This window comes from Babylonia areolata, chromosome 17, assembly GCF_041734735.1.
Source record: "Babylonia areolata isolate BAREFJ2019XMU chromosome 17, ASM4173473v1, whole genome shotgun sequence".
Classification (NCBI taxonomy): domain Eukaryota; kingdom Metazoa; phylum Mollusca; class Gastropoda; order Neogastropoda; family Buccinidae; genus Babylonia; species Babylonia areolata.
The window spans coordinates 7149194-7175926 of NC_134892.1; the positions used below are offsets into that span (position 1 = coordinate 7149194).

General features: G+C 43.4%; 1 protein-coding gene across 4 annotated transcripts; it reads left to right on the forward strand.

Moving 5' to 3' along the window:
- Positions 1–205: 205 nt before the first annotated feature.
- On the forward strand, positions 206–26733 carry LOC143291620 (uncharacterized). Of its 4 annotated transcripts, none has more exons than XM_076601577.1 (9): positions 206–356; positions 7285–7436; positions 8897–9040; positions 10020–10226; positions 10843–10986; positions 12110–12322; positions 17122–17160; positions 20257–20431; positions 25581–26733. In XM_076601577.1, exons 2-9 carry the CDS (start codon positions 7355–7357, stop codon positions 25702–25704), a joined length of 1128 nt encoding a protein of 375 aa, XP_076457692.1. In that variant the 5' UTR covers positions 206–356; positions 7285–7354; the 3' UTR covers positions 25705–26733. The 4 variants fall into 4 exon arrangements, with proteins under 4 accessions (XP_076457692.1, XP_076457695.1, XP_076457694.1 ...); XM_076601580.1 differs by having other exon boundaries at positions 17122–17148; XM_076601579.1 differs by lacking the exon at positions 206–356 and adding an exon at positions 574–594.

Sequence of the window (26733 nt, forward strand, 5' to 3'; positions counted from 1 at the left end):
TTTTTTTTTTTTTTTGACTATGCACTTTCGGTACATAATGTTTAGTGGACAGTCATTATCGGCCGCTGTACCGAAACCATTTTTTAAAATTTTTTATTATTATTTTTTTTTTAAGACTGGTGAAGAGAGATCAACAGTGCAAGGGTACCGCTAAAAGCTGTCAAGACAGTGAGCAGTGCACAGTGTACCTAATCGCCGCTGCGCGCGACGGAAACTGATGCCAAAGGCCGACAGATACTCTATCCCGCCCCAACCAATCCCCTTGCTGGTCGCACGGGGGGTCGCACTACACACCGTGCGGCAACAGTGTGCCAGTTCATTTGCTGTCAGGAAAAACCCTACCACTGACTCGAAAGGTAAGTTGATCAGCATGACATGCAGGCATGCTAATTGTTTTGGTTATTATTATTATTATTATTATTATTTTTAAATGAATGATTTCTTTGTAAGAAGTCCCTGTTTTCTTCGAGATGGTTTTAAATTTTAACGAGTTTCGTGACGGATCATGACGCTCACCCTCCCTTCTCTTCTCTTTCTGCCGTGTTCATGTTTCAGCCGTTGCCATTAGCTGCCGTGAGCTGTACAGTGAAGAAGGTAAGAAAGGATATTTATTATTGTGTTTGGAATCACTGGAACAAAACTTATTTTGCGCTATTTTGCCGAGCGAACCACTTGATTCTCTTTTGCTGAGTGTTTTTATTTCCGATCCACCCAGGAAAATGATGCGCGAAAGAAGCTTTTTTTTTTTTTTAATTTTTTTTTTTTTTAAACCGCTAAACAAGCGTTGAGTACGGCCTGCATTATCAGCCGCGTTTCTCCATGCCCTACTTCCTGGGTTCATGAACATTCGCTGGTTAATCCCTCAGTCCCCAAATGATCTATTTTTAGATCAGTGGGGTAAACCAAAGTGCCTGCGCTGCGCTGACCCCCCCCCCCCCCCCTCCCTCCCCCGCCCCCCCGGACCACCCCCCCACCCCGCTCCTGCACTTCGGCGATTGTCTTCTATCACAAAGATCACAGAAGTGAAGAGAGAAGTGAAGAAAATCTGGCCTTGTACCTTTCATCGAGGTCATCTCAGTGGTACGCTGATACAATCTCCACCCAATGTTCAGTTCTCATAAGGGGGAGAAGGGGGGGGAGCAGGGGGGAAGGGCCGGGGGGGGGGGGGTGATTGTGGCCCTATGCCCGTTTAGTGTGGAGGGGGGTATGAGCATTGGTCCCCGGCGGCAGAATAACTCCCCTCCTCTTCTCCGGGTACGTGTTGAGAACTAGCATTGAGGGGGCGGGTGCTGAAAGCCGCGGAGTATGGCTGCCTACATGGTGGGGTCGGTAAAAAAACGGTCATACACGTAAAAGCCCGGCCACTCGTGTACATTCGAGTGAACGTGGGAGCTGCAGCACACGACTGCTGAAAACAGAAGATGGGGCAGTGGGCCACGTGGATATAAGGCCAGATTCACTCTCATCCAACGTAAGCGGGGGGGGGGGGGGGGTGTGTGTGTGATTCTGGAACAGGGATGGAGTGATTCTATACTGTTCTGGAACAAGTGCCCAGAGGGTGCGTTTAGACACATGCCCATAATCACCCCCCGGGGAGTGGTTTCGAAACGGGGGGGTGATTTCGGTACATAACACCGGCCGGCGAGGCTCGCGCACATCGCAACTTGATATCACGCCGCAGCGCAGAGCCTGAATCAGTTTGCAGAAACAACTTCGCGCGAAGTCGCTTGATATTGATTGTTTTTGTTTACAGAGAGTAAAACCGGTAAGTTTTCAGTCATATTTCATTGGAATTTATTTAGTAGTCGCATACTAAAAAACAAATTGGAAATAGTATATATTCGACCCAATATTGTGTCACGTTCCGGGTGATTAATTATTTTATCTGTCACTTGGAAGCAGGATATGACGAGATGTAGGGCCTACTGCCAGTTTTTTCGAGAAACGGCTAGTTAAGTGGGCGCGTTTTTCGGAAGAGATGGCGATAGGAGATTGTTGTTGTGAAAATTTCCGTTGGCCTGTGACCGAATAACTACAAATAACTGAAGTTGCAATAGGCATTGAAAACTGACAAGGTTGAGAAGGTTTTTATCATTTTCTTCCACGTGACGACCAAAAATAATTATGTTGATGAAACGTCGTTTTGTGACAGATTGCTCAGTGTTGGGAGCAATTTAACTTGTGGGCTGTTGACGGCCAACTGAGAAATTTGCTTTTTGTTGATCGAAAGGGATGTGCTAAACTATACAGTTAGGCCAGTCCGGCTACCGTAGCGGCGCTCCTTGGTAACAGTATAGATTTGTTTTTGTTTCCAGTGTTCGGAGAGCGAATGACGTCACGCGCCATTGGGTGAAGTCCCATTTCAGAACACAGGACCCTCAGTATTTTACCAGCAGTTTTTGACCGGCGCTGTGCATCCGTCGATTCTCGATCGATGCGCAGCGACTGAGTAGCTCGACATCGGTCCCGAATATTTATCGGATGTAACGTTCAATTCTCGGTCAATGAAAATCTATGCATACTTGAGTTACGGCGTTGCAGGGAAACTGATGCGGGCCATTTATTTCTTCAGTTGATTCTTGAGTTGGCTTTCCATTCTGTCCGGTAAGAACTGTTCACTGATGGCTGATAGACCCGGTCCGTACAGAAAAGTCCAACCAGGAATCAAACTCTTGACTCACAGATTGGTTATGTGACCCTCGACACCTTCTCCTGACTTAAGTCATATTTGCCAAACTCCCACTGCAATTACCAACGAAATCCCAATATACATACATACATATATATATATATATATATATATATATATATATATATATATATATTTATTTATTCTTTGGCTGACATGAAAACAGAAACTTGAGAGAAAAGTTACGGAAGAAAGAAATTTGCCCAGTGTTGTACGGTTAAATTAGTAACTGATGAGAAAACAATGTTTTTCTTTTGTTATCATGAAGCACATGTGATGGAGTGTACAAAACATGAATATATATATCTATATATATATATCTATATATATATATATATATATATGTGTGTGTGTATATATATATACACACACACATACATATACATAAAAATATATGTGCGTGTGTGAGAGAGAGTGAGAGACAGAGAGAGAGAGAGAACACATGCACACACAGACACACACACATTGGCAGTTCACTGACATAAGTGAACACACATGCACACACACACTTAAGCACATGTGAACACGCTTCATATTCGCATGTCATGTGCATATGCGTGTGCATTCACACACACATACTCATATACACATACATACATACATATATATATATATATATATATATATATATATATATAAGCACTGGTACACCATCTCAATCCTCCTCTCATATATTTGGTCTAGTTGTTTTGCTTTGTTGTTTTTTATGTGTGACCTTTCACATTCTCTCTCACCCTCTCTCTCTCTCTTTCTCTCTCTCTCTCATGCATGCGCGCGCGCGCACACACACACATTTCGCACCTAACTAGGTACTGTTCTTACCTGCATGGAAATGTACAGAATGAGCAGGCAAACGGTCAATGGTGTTTGCAAATGTCACTGGGATGTGCTGGATAGCTGTAATCTATGCCTGTCTACTTTGTCCTGTGACTTTCTGAACCTGCTTCTCTGCAGTTGTTTTATCGTTGGGAATTTGATAACTCTGACACCCAATTGGTCTGAATTTGGCATTTTGTCCTCGACTTACGGGAGCAATAGCCGAGTGGTAAAAGCGTTGGACTTTCAATCTGAGGGTCCTGGGTTTGAATCTCAGTAATAGTGCATGGTGGGTAAAGGGTGGAGATTTTTTTCCGATCTCCCAGGTCAACGTTTGTGCAGACCTGCTTGTGCCTGAACCCCCTTTGTGTGTATATGCAAGCAGAAGATCAAATACACACATTAAAGATCCAGTAATCCATGTCATTGTTGGGAGGGTTATGGAAGCCAGAACATACCCAGCATGCACACACCCCAAAAACGGAGTATGGCTGCCTACATGGTGGTGTAAAAACGGTCATGCACGTAAAAAGCCCACTCATGTACATATGAGTGAACGTGGGAGTTGCAGCCCACGAATGAAGAAGAAGTCATCCTCGGCTTGTGCAGCTGATAATGCAGCAAGTGTATGGCATCGCTTAGTGTCCTGATTATAAGAATAAGAATAAGAATAACTTTATTATCTCCAACTGGAGAAATCTGGTCAGGTGCATTATCACAACATAGACAAGTAAACAACATGGGGACCATAACTGTAAAAATCAACAACAGCTTTTACGAATATTACAAAGACACAAATGTAAAAAATATCACATACACCATTTCATACACACATCCACACACTGCAGGTAATAACTGGTATTCTTTATGTAAAAACAGAAAGAATTAACAAACATTATTTTGAATACAATTATAAGCATTGCCTGCTACATTGCACATTGATTATAATAGACAGATAAGATAAGAATAAAGATAAATTGCGGAAAACCACAACCAGATAATCAGCACACACTCGCACCCACCCACCTTCCACCCACCCCACACACGCAGTTTACTTGATGAAACAAGAGTAATAAACATATGTTCTCAAATAAAAGCATTTCACATATTCGCTTTTAAAACATTGCAATTAATTATTACATCGTAATTATTAACAGAAATATATTTAGAATATGGACGTTAGCATTAAATATATTCCATTGTACATTCATTCTGCATGGTAGCTTGACTCCTTCTTCTTCTTCTGCGTTTACTTGTATGCACACGAGTGGGCTTTTACGTGTATGACCGTTTTTACCCTGCCGTGTAGGCAGCCATACTCCGTTTTCGGGGGTGTGCATGCTGGGTATGTTCTTGTTTCCATAACCCACCGAACGCTGACATGGATTACAGGATCTTTAACGTGCGTATTTGATCTTCTGCTTGCATATACACACGAAGGGGGTTCAGACACTGGCAGGTCTGCACATATGTTGACCTGGGAGATCGTAAAAATCTCCACCCTTTACCCACCAGGTGCCGTCACTGTGATTCGAACCCAGGACCCTCAGATTAACAGTCCAACGCTTTAACCACTCGGCTATTGCGCCCGTCTAGCTTGACTCCACATCGTGTGGGTTTGTGTACGTTCTCCCTCGTCTCTTTCCCCTCAGCTCCATGAAGAGTTATAATGATGCTGCACAAAGGAACTGCTCACCAGATTTCTCCAGGTCTGCTGGTTGTGTGTCACAGCCTGTTTTGCTGCACATGGTTTTCATGTCCATTGTGCAGTGTTGTCAGTCCATCGTTGTTGTATTTGTATTTGTATTTCTTTTTATCACAACAGATTTCTCTGTGTGAAATTCGGGCTGCTCTCCCCAGGGAGAGCACATCGCTATACTACAACGCCACCCATTTTTTTGTATTTTTTCCTGCGTGCAGTTTTATTTGTTTTTCCTATCGAAGTGGATTTTTCTACAGAATTTTGCCAGGAACAACCCTTTTGTTGCCGTGGGTTCTTTTACGTGCGCTAAGTGCATGCTGCACATGGGACCTCGGTTTATCGTCTCATCTGAATGAGTAGCGTCCAGACCACCACTCAAGGTTTAGTGGAGGGGGAGAAAATATCGGCGGCTGAGCCGTGATTCGAACCAGCGTGCTCTTCTTCTGCGTTCGTGGTCTGCAACTCCCACGTTCACTTGTATGCACACGAGTGGGCCTTTATGTGTATGACCGTTTTTACCCCGCCATGTAGGCAGCCATACTCCGTTTTTGGGGGTGTGCATGCTGGGTATGTTCTTGTTTCCATAACCCACTGAACGCTGACATGGATTACTGGATCTTTAACGTGCGTATTTGTTCTTCTGCATGCGTTTGCACACGAAGGGGGTTCAGGCACTAGCAGGTCTGCACATATGTTGACCTGGGAGATCGTAAAAATCTCTACCCTTTACCCACCAGGCGCTGTCACCGTGATTCGAACCCAGGTCCCTCAGACTGAAAGTCCAACGCTTTAGCCACTCGGCTATTGCTCCCGTCATGATGTTGGCAATGTATCTGATGCTTTGTATTTACGGTAACCCCTCATTCCCATGGATTGAATTCTTTCCAGATCTGCTGTGAAGGTTCCTGTCTCGCATGCATACAGGACGATGGAATATACCGCACTGTGCATTCAGAAGTCTGATCTTGTGTTTCATGGAGATTTGGCTGTCCTTCTAAAGTTCCATGATATAGGTTTCAGTCTGGGCAGTGCTGATGTTGTCTTTGCTACCCATGAGAGGATGTCTGGTTTGGATCCTTCATTCCTGTTGATGAATCCCTGGTAGGTGAACTGTTGAACAGTTTCTGCCTTCTGTCCCTGGACAGTAGTGATGGTGGCGTTGTGGCAGGTCATCGGCTTGGTCTTTTTGGCGCTGGTTTCCATGCTGTGTCTTGTCAGTGTTTCATCCAGTCTGTTTACAAGCTGGCAGAGTTCTTGCTCACTGCCTGCCAAGCTGTTTTACTCACTCAGTATGGCCAGTCCTCTCTTCTCCTCTACACAGACCCCTCGGATGTCCAGTGGGTGTCTCAATGACCCAACCTTTAGCTTCCGTCGTCAGAATTGTGGTATTCTTTGTCAACATTCACCTCTTCAGTATAAGAGCCTTCCGCTTGCAATATTTTGATGATGGTAATTGGGGTGAAACGCTGTTAACGTCGTCTCTTTCGCCGTTCGTATGGAAAGAGTTAAGTGATGGTTCTTCCTCCAGTGATGACTGTGTGGAATATGATCCTCAAGTGCCTCTGTCGTGATGCGTGATGCGTTCCAGGAATGTTGAACAGCATGGGAGACAGAAGGCAGCCCTGACAGACTCCAGCTGAAGTATGGAACCACTCTCCATTGGTTTACGTTCAGTCCAGTGGTTTACGTTCAGTCCTGTGGTTTACGTTCAGTCCAGTGGTTTACGCTCTGGGCTATCTTAAATATGCTTTCCTGCCAGGCAGTGCACCACATGTGATATCATCTCCTCAAGACCTGCACAGCTGGTGCATATATTTTTGTTGTTGAGGTGAAAGTATGCTGGTAAATATCTTACTGAAACTAATATACTTTCCAGCATTAGTATTCAACATTGATACATTTTACTGCGGGCATGAAAAATTTTTCAGTAATGATGCAGTCATAGTCAATTTGATGTATCAGATAATTTTTACTGTGATTGGTTTGGGTTTAAAAGGATTCGTTTGCTGATGTATATTTGTTTGCTGATAAGGCTTTGTGAGTGTCTTCATGTATTATAATATGCTTCTCACTGCAGACATTGACAGTGAATTCCAAGACCGACAGTCTGACATAGCACCATCCCTTAAAGAGTGCACACTGACAGAATGGCGCTGCCAAAATTTTCACGCTGTCTTCTGCTGATTTGGAGCATCCTGGTGATCTTTGCAGACTTTGTACGCTGTTCCGGTGAGTGAAATTTTAAGTGATTTGTGTTATTTTCTGGTTTCATCATGGTGATTTGAATCAGTTGTAATTTTGTATGTTTCAGGGTTTCTTTCTCTGTGTGTATGTGTTTTTTTTTTGTTTTTTTTTTGTTTTGTTTTTTGTGGGTAGAGGCGAGGGGGGTATCAGTGAATGCTCAGAATATTAGCAGCACAAAATTTGTGTGTGTGTGAATTGTCAGCTACATAAACCTTTTTTCCAGCAATCACGCAGATGAGTTGCCAGGCAGTTTTTCCATCTTCTTCTTCTTCTTCTGCGTTCACTCGTATGCACACGAGTGGGCTTTTACGTGTATGACCGTTTTTACCCCGCCATGTAGGCAGCCATACTCCGTTTTCGGGGGTGTGCATGCTGAGTATGTTCTGGTTTCCATAACCCACCGAACGCTGACATGGATTACAGGATCTTTAACGTGCGTATTTGATCTTATGCTTGTATATACACACGAAGGGGGTTCAGGCACTAGCAGGTCTGCACATATGTTGACCTGGGACATCGTAAAAATCTCCACCCTTTACCCACCAGGCGCCGTCACTGTGATTCGAACCCAGGACCCTCAGATTGACAGTCCAACGCTTTAACCACTCGGCTATTGCGCCCGTCAGTTTTTCCATCACATATGCAAATATGTTACACATCAAAGCAGACAAAATATCAAAATAAAGACCACATTTTTTTTTTCAGTAGTTGCACATTCGCTTTCACACATCTGGGAATGCAAAATAAAAAAAACGGAACGAAAACAAAGCACTGATTTGTTTGGTAATTTTAGTGGGAGTCACACGAGTCAAGAGAAGGCTTTGCCTCTCTTCCCTCACCTCTGAAACGGCCCCTTTGTGGTCAGTTAGCATGTAGGCAACATGATTTCTCCCCCCACCCCCACCCCCACCCTCTCTGTGTATGTTCAGTTTAATCTAGAAATGACAATAATTTTCCTTAGTTGGAATATTTTTTTCCTGTCTTTCATCTGTCAGTTTATAAGAAGAAAGCAAAATGTGTGTGTTTGTGTGTGTGTGTGTGTGACTGAATGCATATATTATATACATACATGTGTGTGTGTGTGTGTGTGTGTGTGTGTATTACCAACTTATTTATTTATGTACTTGTGATATGTTTAAAACTTTGATTTGTGGTGCAATTATGACAGGTTGTTACATTTATGAGTGAACTCAGTGGTGCTTGTAAGGTTGTTTTTTTTGTTTGTTTTTTAATGGAAGGATGAAAGGGGTGTGTGTGTGTGTGTGTGTGTCTGCGTGTGTGTGTGTGTGTGTGTGTGTGTGACTCAATGCATATATTATATACATACAATTGTGTGTGTGTGTGACTGAATGCATGTGTGTGTGTGTGACTGAATGCATATATTATATACATACGTGTGTGTGTGTGTGTGTGTGTGTGTGTGTGCACGTGCCTCCGCATTTCAGATCCACAGGCCACGAAGTGTGAGATGCCCTCAGTGGTGACAGGTCACAAAGCAGAGTTGACCTGTGACTTTGGGGTCAACATGCAGGATGAGGGTCAGCGGAAGGAAATTTTCATAGAGCGCCAGACTTCCCCTGGAGAGACAGGTCGGTTTGAGGATGGTGATCAGGGCATGAGATGTTGCAAGGCCTTCAAGACTCACTTGTGATACACTTTTTTTTTTTTAATCCAAGCTTTTTATGTATTGAGTATAATTTCAAAATGTAATGTTTAAGATGAGAAAGATCAGTTTAAAGCAAATTAAGTCCCCTAGCATTAATTACAGAGTAATTTCCCTTTTTTTACTATCTGCACCAAAACGTTTGCAAAATAAATAAAACTTCCATGCTTAGCAAAAGAAGTTCCTGTTTGAACAAAAAATGATAATAATGACTGCTCTTGTTGTTGGGTCAGAATATCAGATCAAAGTGCCAAGTTTAAAGAATACAAAAAATATAAATATAACAGTAAATGCAGTTTGCATATAATTAGGCTTCTTTTTTTATTTTTTTGTGCCCATCCCAGAGATGCAACATTGTTTTAAACAAGATGACTGGAAAGAACTGAATTTTTCCTATTTTTTTATGCCTAATTTGGTGTCAATTGACAAAGTATGTGCAGAGAAAATGTCAATGTTAAAGTTTACCACGGACACACAGACACACACACAGACACACACACACACACACAGACAACCGAACACCGGGTTAAAACATAGACTCACTTTGTTTACACAAGTGAGTCAAAAATCAGTTGTGCACAGGGTTCATTTTCTTTGTGATTGTGTTATGTTCCATACTATTGATTGTATGGTATGCTTTTGACCTGTGAAACCGTGACAGTGCAAATTTTCTCCAAGTTCACAAGTTTTGAGAAGCACCAATTGTCTGTGTGTCTGTCTGTCTTGTCTGTTTCTATACATATGTCTGCTTCTTGCACGCATGTCTGTGTTGTTTTTTTTACAGATGTTATGTCTGTGTATGCCTGCTTGAGAGAGAGATTAAAATGTAATATACATACTTTTTCAAACATATTATTGTCCTGGAAAAAAAAAAAAAAAAAAGACTTTGAAAATGTTTTGCACAGAATATATAGCGGTGTGCGACGTGAATGGATACCCTGATTACAAGTGTAAGCCGCTGTCAGGGCTGACACGGTTGGACTTCTCCAACGTCACTCGGTACCTGACGGTCGGTCTGTCCTCGGTCAGCGAGAAGGATGAAGGGGAGTACATCTGCCAAGTTACTGACCCTCACTGGCCGGTGACAAAGACCTGCCACTTCTCTCTGAAGAGTGAGTGTTTCTTCTTCCCTGTCTTTGAGCGATTCTCTACGTTTTAGGCTCACATGTGTAGTGAGTCTTTGCAAATCACCCTTTTCCATTTGTCTGTGTACACTGTCTTTGGTTGTCTGTATATATATATATATATGTGCGTGTGCGTGCGTGTGTGGGTGTTTGTTTGTGTGTGTGTTGTGTGTGTGTGTGTGTCCCCATGGTAAACTTTAAAAAGTTTATTTTTTTCTAGAATTGGTTTGCCAGTCAACACCAAAATTGATTTACAAATAGAAGGAAACAAAAATTTCTCCACATTACAATTATAATCACAATTAATGCTCTTCCAGAAATTGGAAGAATCAGTAAATGTTTCCATGTTCATTTTTTTGTTACATTAAAAAAAAAAAATTTCTATACTTCTCGCAGAACTTTAGCACTTTAATCAGTCTTACATATTGTCAACATTGATGTCAACATTGATTAATAGTTATATGTCAGTCAGTTTATGGCAGATCTCTCTCTCGATATGTGTGTGTGTGTATACATCTATCAGTCTATCTATCTATCTGTCTGTCTATCTCACTATATATTTAAATATAAATATATGTGTGTGTCTGTGCCTTCTGCATTTCAGATACACAGGTAGCGACATGCGATATGCCCTCAGTGGTGAAAGGTGAGACAGCAGAGCTGACCTGTGACTTTAAGGTCAACATGCAGGACGAGGGTCAGCGGAAGGAGGTTTTCATACAGCGTCAGATTTCCAGTAGAGAGGCAGGTGGGTTGGGGGGGGGGGGGTGGTCAGGGCTTGAGATGACACAGGCTTAGCTTGTCTTATAATAAAAATCAGTTGTTAACTCTCTCCATACCAACGGCGAAAGAGACGACGTTGACAGCGTTTCACCCCAGTTACCATCATCAAAATATTGCCAGCGGAAGGCTCTTATACTGAAGAGGTGAATGTTGACAAAGAATACCACAATTCTGACGACGGAAGCTAAAGGTTGGGTCATTCAGACACCCACTGGACATCCGAGGGGTCTGTTTAAGAGGAGAAGAGAGGACTGGCCGTACTGAGTGAGATCATGTTGTGTGTTCCATATCTTTGATTGCACTGTGTGGTTTTGAGCTGTGAAACCCTGACATTGCACATTGCAAATTTTCAACAAGCGCTCAAGTTTTGAGAAGCAGCATTTGTCTGTCTGTTTTGTTTTGGTGTCTAAAAATTTGTGTGTGTTTGTATACTTGAAGGCATGTCTATATATATATATATATATATATATATATATATATGCTATGTCCATATGCATCTGCTGAAGAGATGTATTTTTGTGTACATGCATGTATGTACTTTTTAAACTTGTTATATAAAATACAGAGATAAATTTCAAAATGTTTTGCACAGAATATATAGTGGTGTGCTACGTGTACATGTATGTATGTATGTACTTTTTTTAAACTTGTTATATAAAATACAGAGCTAAATTTCAAAATGTTTTGCACAGAATATATAGCGGTGTGCTACGTGTACATGTATGTATGTATGTACTTTTTAAACTTGTTATATAAAATACAGAGATAAATTTCAAAATGTTTTGCACAGAATATATAGCGGTGTGCTACGTGTACATGTATGTATGTATGTATTTTTTAAACTTGTTATATAAAATACAGCGATAAATTTCAAAATGTTTTGTACAGAATATATAGTGGTGTGCTACGTGTACATGTATGTATGTATGTACTTTTTTAAAACTTGTTATATAAAATACAGAGATAAATTTCAAAATGTTTTGCACAGAATATATAGCGGTGTGCTACGTGTACATGTATGTATGTATGTACTTTTTTAAAACTTGTTATATAAAATACAGAGCTAAATGTCAAAATGTTTTCCACAGAATATATAGCGGTGTGCGACGTGAATGGACACCCTGATTACAAATGTAATCAAACACTGCCAGACCAGCATACACGGATGGACTTCTCCAATGTCACTCGGTACCTGACGGTCAGTCTGTCCTCGGTCAGCGAGGAGGATGAAGGGGAGTATGTCTGCAGAGTTACTGACCCTGACTGGCCTGTGGCAAAGACCTGCCACTTCTCTCTGGAGAGTGAGTGCTTCCTTGTTCCCTTTCTTTCTGTCAGAAATCCTCTACTTTTTCTGTTGATGTGTGTAAACAGTCAGTCTTTTGGAACAGTCCTGTTTCAGTTATCTGTGTGCGTGTTTGCACTGTTTTTGGGTTGTCTGTGTGTGAGTGAGTGTGTGTGTGTGTGTGTGTGTGTGTGTGTGTGTGTGGCTATGTGTGTGTGTGTCCTTGTAAGTTTAAACAAATTAATTCTTTCCGGAAATACTTCGCCAGTCAACACCAACACTGATTGAAAAATAGATTAAAAAAAAAAAAAAAATCCACACATTTCAGATATAAAATGCCTTTTTTTTTTTTTTTTTTTTTTTTTTTAAAAAGGAGGGATTCAAGAAATTTGGAAGAAGCAGTACATGTTTCCAGTCATTGTTCTGCTACATTTATATTTTCTCACAAAACTTTTACACTTTTGATTTTATCTATTGTCAGCATTGATTAATAGCAATCATATTATTATTTTTAGCTGAAATAGTAACTACTTCTGTTTAGTAGAGAAGTTACTTTGACACTTAAATCTACCTGTAGCGGCAAACGTTATGCAGTTTAATGTGACATGAATCTGAATATACAATGGGGAAATAATCTCTTAAAAACAGATCTCATTCGCCCAAAAGAAAAAAAGAAAAAGAAAAAAAAGGCATGACTGAAAGTATAGAATGATTTTATTGTTTTGTATTCAGTATGGCCTCACACTGACCTGGTTGGAGACATAATTTGACAAAAAACAAGAACGCCAGAGAATTGGCAAACAGACAGAAAATTTAAAAAAAAACAAAAAAACTTAGCCGTATGAAGAGCACAGGAACAGGAGTTGTGATGGCTGCTGTAAAAAAAGAGGGCGCTAGTCAGGGAGGCAAAGGGGAGGTTACCTACTTCCGGGAGGTTATCGGCTGTAGCTACTTTTGTTTTCTCTGCAAAGGCGGATAGTAGTTTGCACAGGACAGGAATGTCAGACCCCTGCCGGAGTCTGCACTAGTGGGTCACGGTAAGTATGCTACTTAAACGTAATTTTTGATAGAAAATTTCCTTTTACATCAGCCTGAGAGGGTTTTTGTAGGTGTAACCTGAGGACTGGCAAGGAATAAACAATCACCTCATCAGAAGTCTCAGTGCAAACTCTATTTATTTCAATCAAGTGCTTGAAAATACAAAGTAGTATAAAATACAAAGTAGATCATAAGAATACGTTTCTGAAGATCACAGTTCACATTCTTTGTCCTGTTCTATAGTTATAGCACTGGTTATTCAAGATTTTGGAATAAGAATTTGTAAGGTTTGTAACATGTCTGTGATTGGTGATGAGTTTCATTTTATAATGGAATGTCCCAATTATGATCAGCTACGAAATAGATATGTTCCTCAAAAATATTTGTCTCCAATATCGGTTTTTAATTTTTTGTAATATGCTCAAAGGAGGTAAAAAAAAAAGTCATTTTAGCTGTAAGTAAGATGATTAGATTTGCAGATGTTGCCTAGCTATACTTTTGGAGTTAAAAGACATTTGTGTTTTCTCAACTTTCATGTGACATTGTTGTGTATTTGGAAATGTTTGTTCTGGGCACGAAAATATTATTTTGCAGTAATCCTCCATACTCGAACTCGAACTCGAACTCGAATAGTTTAATCAGTATAGGCCATGGCCCCTTCTGAAGGGGGTACAGTATTTGTGAATAATTCACACACATTTTCAGAGTAACTCATTGAAACAGTAATATACTGACAGAAGACATTACAAAAGCAGTTACTTAAATCAGCTAAGCATAATGGTGCGTCTTTTAAAAGCGTTGTATAAATACATACACACATTCCTTACTATCGGTTCTCTTCGAGATGCCATAAGCAATGCAGTCCGGAACAGGGAAGGATCCTGATAATACTTTTGTGGAATATACTTTATACGTAAATCACGATAAGCCTGACAACAGAGCAGAAAATGTTTTTCATCTTCATTTTCGTTATTACACAGAGGACACAATAAATTCACATCTGTATACATTTTATAACGGTTATGATGTACTCCAATAGGAGTGAAAGGATAATTAAAACTTGAAACTTGCATCCAGTCTGGTGCTTGAGTAATCTTTTTGAAAGAACTGGACTTGGCCAGAGTGGTTACTGTGAATTTTATGTCTAAAAATGGAGCACACAGACCAGTATTTTTACTGGCTGACACAAAAATTATGACTGAATTGCTTGGTGTGTGTCCATCGAGATCGATGATGACCATCGTTGTCATCCAGCTGGGGGATGGGGGGAGGGTGGTGGTGGGGTGGGGGGGAGGATGCTCATGAATCTATCTGTGAGTGCGCATATGGCTGAATAGTCCAATCTGCGCACGAAATGTTTGCTGACAGTTGGGGCAGACAAAGACAGGCATATCATTGTCAGGGAGCTTGTTTGCCCGTGACTTTCTGGCCTGCCTCTTCTGAACAGTTGCAGCAGTCCTGTTGGCCTCGCACAACTTGGCACCTTTGTGCACAGCAGCGCGCCATTTGTCACGGTCCGCTGCAGATTCTTCCCAGGAGTCAGGGTTGATATCAAATGCTTTAAGAGAGACTTTCAGAGTATCTCTGAAGCGCTTCTTCTGACCTCCGTGTGATCTTTTCCCTTGTTGCAGCTCGCCATAGAATTGCTTAGTGAACACATGAATTACCGGTACGCATGTCAAGACTGTAGCAGAAAAACACACAGCTGTGGAGATGTAACACTGCTACATGTTCCACAGGAGTCGGGGTATGGGTTAAGTTTTCAGTTTCAGTTTCAGTAGCTCAAGGAGGCGTCACAGCGTTCGGACAAAACCATATACGCTACACCACATCTGCCAAGCAGATGCCTGACCAGCAGCGTAACCCAACGCACTTAGGCCTTGAGAAAAAAAGAAAAGAAAAAAAAAAGATAGAAAAAGGGGAATAAATAATGGATAAGCTTACATAAATAAATAATAATTATAATATAGAAAAAGGTAGTAGTAGTAATAATAATAATAATACTAATAAAAAAAAAAAGATAAAAAAAAAGACAACAATGATGATAAATAAGCAAATAAATGTAAAACATGAAGACACACATTCACACATAACACCCACACATGCATAACAGATGATGCACCAAACATGCAGTTTCACAGATACGAAAGCACAGTCAAATACATATAAACGTACATGAGCTCCAACACATACACACACCACACACATTATGGGTTAAGTGAGTGCCAAGTCAGCTTTAGCAAAGAACACATACTTACAACAGTGTCTGGATGCTGTGACTGAGCTGAAGAGTTACTGTTTTCTTGGTTTTCTTTTTGAAAAAGGGATGAATTTTCCCTTTATCTTAAAAAAAAAAAAAAAAAAAAAAAAAAAAAAAAAAAAAATCAGCAGGAATCACATGTAAGCCTCTCTTATTTGATTCAGTCTTCAGTGATTTATTGTTGTCTATCACAGGATGACTTTTATTGACAAGGTGTGTGTGCGTGCGTGCGTGTGTGTGTGCGTGCGTGCATGCGTGTGTGTGTGTGTGTGTGTGTGTGTTGTGTACAGTTTATATTGCATAATGCTGCTGACAGTTCCATAGTAATCCGCGTGCATGGGGGGGGGGGGGGGGGGGGGGGGGGGGGTGCTGATTATCTGGTTGTGGTTTTCCGCAATTTATCTTTATTCTTATCTTATCTGTCTATTATAATCAATGTGCGATATAGTAGGCTATGCTAATAATTATATTCAAAATAATGTTTCTTAATTCTTTCTGTTTTTTACATTAAGAATACTAGTTATTACCTGCAGCGTGTGGATGTATGTATGAAATGGTGTATGTGATATTTTTTACATTTGTGTTTTCGTAATCTTCGTAAAAGCTGTTGTTGACTTTTACAGTTATGGTCCCCATGTTGTTTACTTGTCTATGTTGTGATAATGCACCTGACCAAATTTCTCCAGTTGGAGATAATCAAGTTATTCTTATAGATTTGTGTGGGTTTTGCACTGACATTGTGACTGTCAACGTTTATGTTTAGTCTTGTTATATGATTTTATTAGTTCGGGTGAATTGATGATGCTGTAGTGTGTGTGTGTGTGTGTGTGTGTGTGTGTGTGTGCGCGTGTGTATTTTGTGTACAGTTTCTATTGCATAATGCTGCTGACAGTTCCATAGGTTTGTGTAGGTTTTGCACTGACACTGTGACTGTCAATGTTTATGTTTAGTCTGTTATATGATTTTATTAGTTCATGTGAATTGATGCTGCTGTACTTGTGGAGTAGTTTTGCAGGGTTGCTATGTCCATGGTATGTGTGCGTGTGTGTGTGCATGTGTGTGTGTGTGAGTGTGTGTGTGTTTGCATGACTTGTGTGTGTATGTGTGTGTGTGTGTGTGTGTGTGTGTGTGTGTGTGTTCGCATGGTTTGTGTGTGTGTATGTGTTTTCATATGGTTTGTGTGTGCATGTGTGTGTGTGTGAATGTTCACATGATTTGTGTGTGTATGTGTGCATGTGTGTGTGTGTGTGTGTGTTCACATGGTTTGTGTGTGTGTATGTATGTCCGCATGGTTTGTGAATGTGTGCACGTGTGTGCATGTGTGTGTGTGTGTGTGTGTGTGCGCGCGCGTGTGTGTGTTCACATGATTTGTGTGTGTTTGTGTGCATGTGTGTGTGTGTGTGTGTGAGTGTATGTGTGTGTGTGTGTATGTGTGTGTGTGTTCTTTTGTTCCTAGAGTTGACTTCCAATGATTACTGTATTCAGCACACTAACGTTAAGGCATCTTTTGTTATTCCCAGGAGCACTGGTGCCCTCTGCAACAACCGGTCCTCCAGATGGTAAGCAGGCGTTGAAGAATATTCTGTATATATTTTTGGGCAAGAAGTGCTGCAGATTGTAGGGGCATGACTGGTTATTGACCCAGATGAGTGAGCAAGAGGGGTTCTGTTGTTAGAACCCCTGCAATTGTTTTTGTGTCGGTGCAACTGCATGTGTGTATGTGTGTATACATGTGCATTTGGAAGACGGAGAGGAAAACGCGCCTCTTGATTTGTTACAGAACAGCGGTGTTATAAAGTTAACTGGCTTTGTATCTGGCCAAAGCCTTTCCCAGGATATTCTCTTTTTTCATCCAGGAGAATCTCCCATGAAAGCAGTGGCAGGCCATGTGTGAAATGAACCTTGTAAACTTGTTCCAAGAGACGTTTGGAGGAACAGGTTATTGACAGTTCTTGATGCAAAACCCCCTGATGATCCAAAGAGTGGTGGTTTAACATCATCTGTATGTGCACTTTAACCCCCTTACGTTCAGAGTGGGAGCTGTTTTGTGACCACTGGTTTTCTTCTTCTTCATCTTCTGCATTCACTCATATGCACACGAGTGGGCTTTTACATGTATGACCGTTTTTACCCCGCCATGTAGGCAGCCATACTCCATTTTCTGGGGTGTGCATGCAGGGTATGTTCTTGCTTCCATAACCCACCGAATGCTGACATGGATTACAGGATCTTTAACGTGCGTATTTGATCTTCTGCTTGCATATACACACGAAAGGGGTTCAGGCACTAGCAGGTCTGCACATATGTTGACCTGGGAGATCGTAAAAATCTCCACCCTTTACCCACCAGGCGCCATCACTGTGATTCGAACCCGGGACCCTCATATTGACAGTCCAACGCTTTAACCCCTCGGCTATTGCGCCCGTCGTATCACTAGTTTTCAAACCAGGAGCATGTGACTGCCACTGGTACTTTCCATCACGCTCTGACCATGTGTTATATCATTCAGGCAGGCTGGGAAATCAGAGATGGACCCTGTGCTGTGGTCAGGTGGTGCGGTGTGTCAGCACTGTTTTTAGAGTCTGGTGGCCAGCTCACACAGCCAACCATTCCTGCCACGTATGAGGAAGCAAAAACTCCTCCTCCGCAGATTCCGAAGAGGCTGGGTCACCCTGAACGGAGGCTACCCGGCACACCAGGATCCCATCAGGACACTGGAGAGCAGACACCAGACTACCATCTACCGCCTTCGCACAGGACACTGCGGCCTCCGAGCACACCTGAAGAGGATTGGAGTGGCAGCCACATCCCTATGTGATTGCGGCCAGGCTGACCAGACCCCATCCCATATTCTCGAAGACTGCCCCCTGTATGAGAAGATGCAGCAGCAGTCCTGGCCTGGGGGTGCTGACCTCAACACCAAGCTCTGGGGGACGGTAGCCGATCTTCACAGGACGTCCGAGTTCGTGGCATCCCTCGGACTTCGACCCTGACTGCGTAGCTGTCGAACGCAAAAGAAAGAAAGAAAGAAAGAGTCTGGTGGCTGTTCCACTCATAGGAAAGGGAATGGAACAGAGCACAGCAGCTTGTCAATAGATCTGACCAGTTTTCACAATGGTGGCTTCAGTATCTGCTGTTGAGATCGCTGGAATTATTGACTACATTGGTTTATAAGCTGCACTTATTTCCGGTACCGGAACACATACTGATACTACAGAAAAACTGTCGATACTGTAGGTTATGAAATAACTGCTAGTGCCACAAAAAAATAATAAATAAACACAACGAAAATACGATCCATAATTTAAGGATAGTCACATTTATTCAACGTTATCCTGCTCACTGAATCCACTAAAATCTTCATCTTCAGTGTCCGAGTTGAAGAGAACCAGCAAAGCTTCCTCCACCATCTTGTCACTGACTTCAGCCTCGCTTTCACTTCATGAAGGTGGAGGTCGCTGCTGGTTCGTCGCTTGCACTGTCGTCTGCTAGGTCGATCGCCTTCAGTTTGAAGGCTGCATCCTAGGCATAACGCCGCGTTTTCGGCATGATGAGGGTGTACGCTTGAGCAGAGTAGAACTGAATGCTGATCTGAAGGCTTTAATGTCTGCGGATTTGATTTATAAAACGTGAACAGTTAGCACACTATCCTGAAGCTCATCCAAAAATTCATGGGACAGAAATCATGATTTTGGTGAGTTGAAGGGCAGCTAAGAATAGACGAGAACGTGACACTCCCGGGATCGTTAAAATCCGCAGATAAGCCGCATCATTGTATAAGCCGCAGAGGTTGAAGCTGGGGTAAGAAGTCGCGGCTTATAGACCGAACTTTACGGTATATGCTACACCACATCTCAAAGGCAGATGCCTGGCCAGCAGCTCAACACGACGCACTTGGCCAGGCCTTAAATGCATGCGCATATATTTGTGTACCCATCACCGTGGGTTAGTTCTTCTTTGGAATTCTTCTGTGCACAAAGTGCATGCTGCAGTGCAGGGTCTCCTCTGGTGTGTGGCCTCCTGGTGACCTAACATCGATGGTTCCCTGTGGACTGCCGACGCTGGAACTGCGACGGACGAACCCGGGTGTGGCCGTGTATGGGGGAATCTAAATGAGCGGCGTGGGAGTAATGCCACCGAAACGGTGCAGATGATGGGGCAGCAAAAAAAAAAAAAAAAAAAAGTGCATGCTGCATACGGTACCTTGGTTTATGATCTCACTGAAATGACTAGACGCTCAGTTTGTTTTTCCAGTCAAACTTAGGAGAAAGGGCGACTCCAGGATTCGAACCCAGAACCTCGCGGACACTATTGACAGATAAGCATCTCGTTTCGGGACTGTGATATCAGACTGTGACTGTACTACTACAGTTGATACTGTGTTTTGTGAGGAGATGATGTGTGTGTGTGTGTGTGTATATATATATATATATATATATATATATTATTATTTATTTATTTATAGAGTCACATGTATGAATTTTACTGGAAATATGAGAAAGAAAAATCTAATTGAAACTGTTGTGAAGTTATGTTTAGTTGTTTGACAGTTGACAGCGGTTTTCTTGATGGAGAGCATTATGGGTATCCATTATTATTATGACTATTATCATTTGCACCAGCTTTCATCTCGTTTTGTTTCGTTTCTCCTGTAGCTCATGAGGGCACCAGCACCACTGTGATCGTGGTGTTGATAGTGTTTATATGCGTGGTGGCCATGGTGTTGGGGTTCGTTATCTTCTACTTCCGGAGACGGGTAAAGAGCTTGAAGAACACGACTGAGGGGATGAAGGAGAGTCTTGAGACGACCAAGAAGATGGTTAAAGAAGGGTAAGTAGTTGTTGCGGATGAGTTGTGTTTGCTTTGAATCGTTTTGTCTTGCTGGTGCTCAGGGTCACCTTCCCCCTGTGGGAGGGGTGTTGGTTCTGGAGCCAGGGTCACCTCCCCATGTGGGGTGTTGGTTCTGGTGCCAGGATCACCTCCCCCTGTGGGAGGGTGTTGGTTCTGGAGCCAGGGTCACCTTCCCCCTGTGGGAGGGTGTTGGTTCTGGAGCCAGGGTCACCTCCCCCTGTGGGAGGGTGTTGGTTCTGGAGCCAGGGTCACCTCCCCCTGTGGGAGGGTGTTGGTTCTGGAGCCAGGGTCACCTGCCCCTGTGGGAAGGTGTTGGTTCTGGAGCCAGGGTCACCTCCCCCTGTGGGAGGGTGTTGGTTCTGGAGCCAGGGTCACCTCCCCCTGTGGGAGGGTGTTGGTTCTGGAGCCAGGGTCACCTCCCCCTGTGGGAGGGTGTTGGTTCTGGAGCCAGGGTCACCTCTCCCTGTGGGAGGGTGTTGGTTCTGGAGCCAGGGTCACCTCCTCCTGTGGGAGGGTGTTGGTTCTGGAGCCAGGGTCACCTCCCCCTGTGAGAGGGTGTTGGTTCTGGAGCCAGGGTCACCTCCCCCTGTGGGAGGGTGTTGGTTCTGGAGCCAGGGTCACCTGCCCCTGTGGGAAGGTGTTGGTTCTGGAGCCAGGGTCACCTCCCCCTGTGGGAGGGTGTTGGTTCTGGAGCCAGGGTCACCTCCCCCTGTGGGAGGGTGTTGGTTCTGGAGCCAGGGTCACCTCCCCCTGTGGGAGGGTGTTGGTTCTGGAGCCAGGGTCACCTCCCCCCTGTGGGAGGGTATTGGTTCTGGAGCCAGAGTCACCTCCTCCTGTGGGAGGGTGTTGGTTCTGGAGCCAGAGTCACCTCCTCCTGTGGGAGGGTGTTGGTTCTGGAGCCAGGGTCACCTCCTCCTGTGGGAGGGTGTTGGTTCTGGAGCCAGGGTCACCTCCTCCTGTGGGAGGGTGTTGGTTCTGGAGCCAGGGTCACCTCCCCCTGTGGGAGGGTGTTGGTTCTGGAGCCAGGGTCACCTCCCCCTGTGGGAGGGTGTTGGTTCTGGAGCCAGGGTCACCTCCCCCTGTTGGAAGGTGTTGGTTTTTGAGCCAGGGTCACCTCCCCCTGTGGGAGGATGTTGGTTCTGGAGCCAGGGTCACCTCCCCCTGTGGGAGGGTGTTGGTTCTGGAGCCAGGGTCACCTCCCCCTGTGGGAGGGTGTTGGTTCTGGAGCCAGGGTCACCTCCCCCTGTGAGAGGATGTTGGTTCTGGAGCCAGGGTCACCTCCCCCTGTGAGAGGATGTTGGTTCTGGAGCCAGGGTCACCTCCCCCCTGTGGGAGGGTATTGGTTCTGGAGCCAGAGTCACCTCCTCCTGTGGGAGGGTGTTGGTTCTGGAGCCAGAGTCACCTCCTCCTGTGGGAGGGTGTTGGTTCTGGAGCCAGGGTCACCTCCTCCTGTGGGAGGGTGTTGGTTCTGGAGCCAGGGTCACCTCCTCCTGTGGGAGGGTGTTGGTTCTGGAGCCAGGGTCACCTCCCCCTGTGGGAGGGTGTTGGTTCTGGAGCCAGGGTCACCTCCCCCTGTTGGAAGGTGTTGGTTTTTGAGCCAGGGTCACCTCCCCCTGTGGGAGGATGTTGGTTCTGGAGCCAGGGTCACCTCCCCCTGTGGGAGGGTGTTGGTTCTGGAGCCAGGGTCACCTCCCCCTGTGGGAGGGTGTTGGTTCTGGAGCCAGGGTCACCTCCCCCTGTGAGAGGATGTTGGTTCTGGAGCCAGGGTCACCTCCCCCTGTGAGAGGATGTTGGTTCTGGAGCCAGGGTCACCTCCCCCTGTGTGGGAGGGTGTTGGTTCTGGAGCCAGGGTCACCTCCCCCTGTGGGAGGGTGTTGGTTCTGGAGCCAGGGTCACCTCCCCCTGTGTGGGAGGCTGTTGGTTCTGGAGCCAGGGTCACCTCCCCCTGTGGGGTGTTTGTTCTAGAGCCAGGGTCACCTCCCCCTGTGTGGGAGGCTGTTGGTTCTGGAGCCAGGGTCACCTCCCCCTGTGGGAAGGTGTTGGTTCTGGTGCCAGGGAATGATACAGAGCAATGTGCATGGACAGGCATGTCTGCAGCTGCACTCCTCACAGTCAGCATACTCTTGACTGGGGTGCAGGGGTGTGCACATATGTATATGAATGCATGACTCTTTCAAACATTTATGTTTTATAAAACGCACTTGCAGACACAGACACACACACACGCACATGCGCGCACGCGCACACACACACACACACACACACACACACTCTCACTCACATACATTGACATATATACATACACACAGATACACACACACATACACATACACACACACACACACACATTCACACACACATATATATTCACACACACACACACACACACACACACACAGAGGTGCACACACACATTCACATATATATGTATACACACACACACACACACACATGCACACACACACACACACACACATTCACATATAATTGTACATACATGCGCGCTTGCGCGCATGCATACACACACACACACACACACACACACACACACACACACACACACACACACACACTTTGTCCTATTCTACCCACACTTTACACTCTTTCTATTGATTTTTTGCCCTTATGATTACTCCCCCTTCACTCATCTAAAAAATACAGAAATAGGGAATAGATATTGTATTGAAATGTGGTTTTTTTTTAAAGAGTGAATATGCATAAACAAATAAAGTGTCAGTGACTGTTGATGCCAAATATCTAGTTTGATGGAGAGAAACATGCCCATGGAAATGTATTTTCGAGGACAAGTGTGTGTGCAAAAAGAATTTTAAAATTGCAGAAAAGAAAGGAATAACAAAGACCTTCAAGAAAGATCAATGTATTGCCTTTCTGCAGTGTTACACTGAAGTCTGAGGTGTTCACTTGGTGTGAAGTTCGTTGTGTGCGCAGCAAGGTAGAACAAGAGAGGCAAGGCCTTCAAGACTCACTTGTGATACACTTTTTAAAAAAAAAAATCCAAGCTTTTTATGTATTGAGTATAATTTCAAAATGTAATGTTTAAGATGAGAAAGATCAGTTTAAAGCAAATTAAGTCCCCTAGCATTAATTACAGAGTAATTTCCCTTCTTTACTATCTAAGAAGAAGAAGATCTGTCAAAGATGGAAAACTATGATGGAAGGAGGAATTTTTGTTTAATGTCCTGTCACACATATCGGTGATTGAAGACATTTTGTAGAAGTATTTATGAATACATCTGAGTATTATCGGTTAGAAGGGGTGGGAGATGTGGATGAATGGAGCATTGGGGGAAACTGGGCAAATGAGGGTGAAATGAGGGTGAAATTTGGAAGAAAAACAAAACAAACAAACAAAAAAAAAACCCTTTAAATACAGTTACAGGAAATTACTTAAAGGACTTCATAAAAGAGAAGTCGTTAAACTGACAAGCGAAAGAACTGATAATGAATGCAAAAAGTCAAAAACATCAACGTTCTCAGTCACTTGTGAAGACACACTTTCGTGTACAAAAGGCTTCATCAAGCTACAGTGAAAAATTATATGCTCAATTGTCAGGTTATTAAAGCATATACACTTGACATTAGAACAATACTTGGTCCGTAATGAATTTGATAATAGTCTGAGAGCTAAGCTCAGAATTGGTTTGCGAATCGGACCAAAGTCTGAGAGAGTCAACTGACGAGGTTTTAGACTTGAATTCAAGCACCTATAAGAACTATGATGAAAAGACTGGAAGTTAAAAACTTTGATGTAGATCTATATGATCTGGATGAAGGCAGTTATCTGTCAGTCACAATTTTGATGAAAGAAGTGGACTTGACCGAGTGATTATGGTATGTATTATGCCCAAAAAATGTTTTCGGCAATTTTGTTACGATTCATTGAAAATTGGAAATAGATCTGTGTTATGATTGTGAAACAAAGAAATGCTGATCAATGTCGGCTGCTTCAGCTGGATGATATGGTTTGGTTTCCAGCACACAGTTTTCGGTCTGACAGTTGCTAATTTCAGATGGTGAACAAAAGTTTCATTTGGATAGATAGGCCCATGTACATGTAAGCACAGGTACGCCATTCAAACCCTCAGCACTGGTGTTTTTGGTCTCGTTGTTTTGAAGCACCTGGAATCGCACATGAACCATGAAGGCTTTGTTGTTTTTTTGTTTGTGTCACCTTTCTTCTTCTTCTTCTCCTTCTTCTTCTTCTGCGTTCGTGGGCTGCAACTCCCACGTTCACTCGTATGCACACGAGCGGGCTTTTACGTGTATGACCGTTTTTACCCCACCATGTAGGCAGCCATACTCCGTTTTCGGGGGTGTGTGCATGCTGGGTATGTTCTTGTTTCCATAACCCACCGAACGCTGACATTGGATTACAGGATCTTTAACGTGCGTATTTGATCTTCTGCTTGCATATACACATGAAGGGGGTTCAGGCACTAGCAGGTCTGCACATATGTTGACCTGGGAGATCGTAAAAATCTCCACCCTTTACCCACCAGGCGCCGTCACCGTGATTCGAACCCGGGACCCTCAGATTGACAGTCCAACGCTTTAACCACTCGGCTATTGCGCCCGTCTGTGTGACCTTTCACATTCTCTCTCTCTCTCTCTCTCTCTCTCTCTCTAGTTCCAGACTGCGTTGATTATGGCAACTGGAAGTGAACAAATAGTAAGGAATGTGTGTATGTATGTATTTATACAAAGCTTTTAAGAGACGCACCATTATGCTTAGCTGAATTAATAACTGCTTACTATACTGTGTGCTTTTGTAATGCCTTCTGTCAGTACATAACTGTTGCAACGAGTTACTCTGCAAATTTGTGTGAATTATTCACAAATGCTGTACCCCTTTCAGAAAGGGCCATGGCCTATACTGATTAAATGGGTGTGGCCGTGTATGGGGGAATCTAAATGAGCGGCGTGGGAGTAATGCCACTGAAATGGCGCAGATGATGGGGCAGCAAAAAAAAAAAAGAAAAGAAAAAAAAAAGACTTTTTGAGTTTCGAGTTTCTCTCTCTCTATCCAGCTTTTCTCTTACATACTATCTGTCTGTCTGTCTTACTTGCATGTTCATTTGTGTGTGTGTGTGTGTGTGTGTGTGTGCAGGCTAGCTTACATTGATGGACTGCTTGGGAAAGGAGCGACCACAGAGGGCTCAGCGGGTGAAAGCTGTGTGGTGGACACAGACAAGGATGAAAGTCTGCAGCCTCTGACTTCAGGCGGAGTGTAGTCCATGCACACTGGTGTCAGCACCAAGCCACAGGAGGTGGAGGGGATGTGGACATTGTAATATTATGTTCTGTGGACATTGTAATATTAAGTTCTGTGGACATTGTAATATTAAGTTCTGTGGACATTGTAATATTATTGTAATATTATGTTCTGTGGACATTGTAATATTATGTTCTGTGGACATAATATTACAATAATAAGATCCAGGCCTTCGAGAACAAATGCCTGAGGAAGCTCCTTCAAATTCTCTGGATCGAGCACAGGACCAATGAACATGTACGGAGCAGAATTGAGAACCTTGCTGGACCTCAGCAACCTCTCCTTTCAACTGTGAAGAGATGCAAGCTGATATGGTTTTGACACAACACTCGACACACCAGCTTGTCCAAAACAATCATGCAAGGCACCATCGAGGGCGGGAGAAGAAGAGGAAGACAGCAGAAGAACTGGCATGAGAACATCAAACAATGGACCGGACTCCACACACGTGAGCTGCTGCCAGCGGCTGCTGACAAGAGACAGATGGAGAAGGGAGGTTGCGCCTGCGGTCCTCAGGCTTCCCCCAACGACTGCTTTGTAGTAATGGGCCTGAGGTTGAGGTTGAGGAGGACATTGTAATATTATGTTTGGTGTATCTGTGTTCAGAATGGATCTGGGATCTAGATCTGAGTTCTTTTCCAGAAGCCTTCATAGATACAGCGGTTGGTAAGCCAAGGGGGTGTGAATGTGTGTGTGTGGGGGGGGATGGGGGGGGGGGATGTGAGTTGAATTCAGAAATTGTGCCTGTGTGATTGTGTGTGAATGGCTTGCTTTCTGTTGGAACATTGGTTTGCATGCAGCATGTTTTTTTTATGTGCCCAGTTTTACCTGATATATACCTGATTTTTTACTGGCAGGTTGCTATTTAACCAGCATGTGAAGCTTTTCTTTCTGTGCCCTTGCCTGAAGAAGCTGTTATTCAGCGAAAAATTTACAGCATTTTAATTACAAGCTTTTTACAGCATTTTAATTACAAGCTTTAAAGACA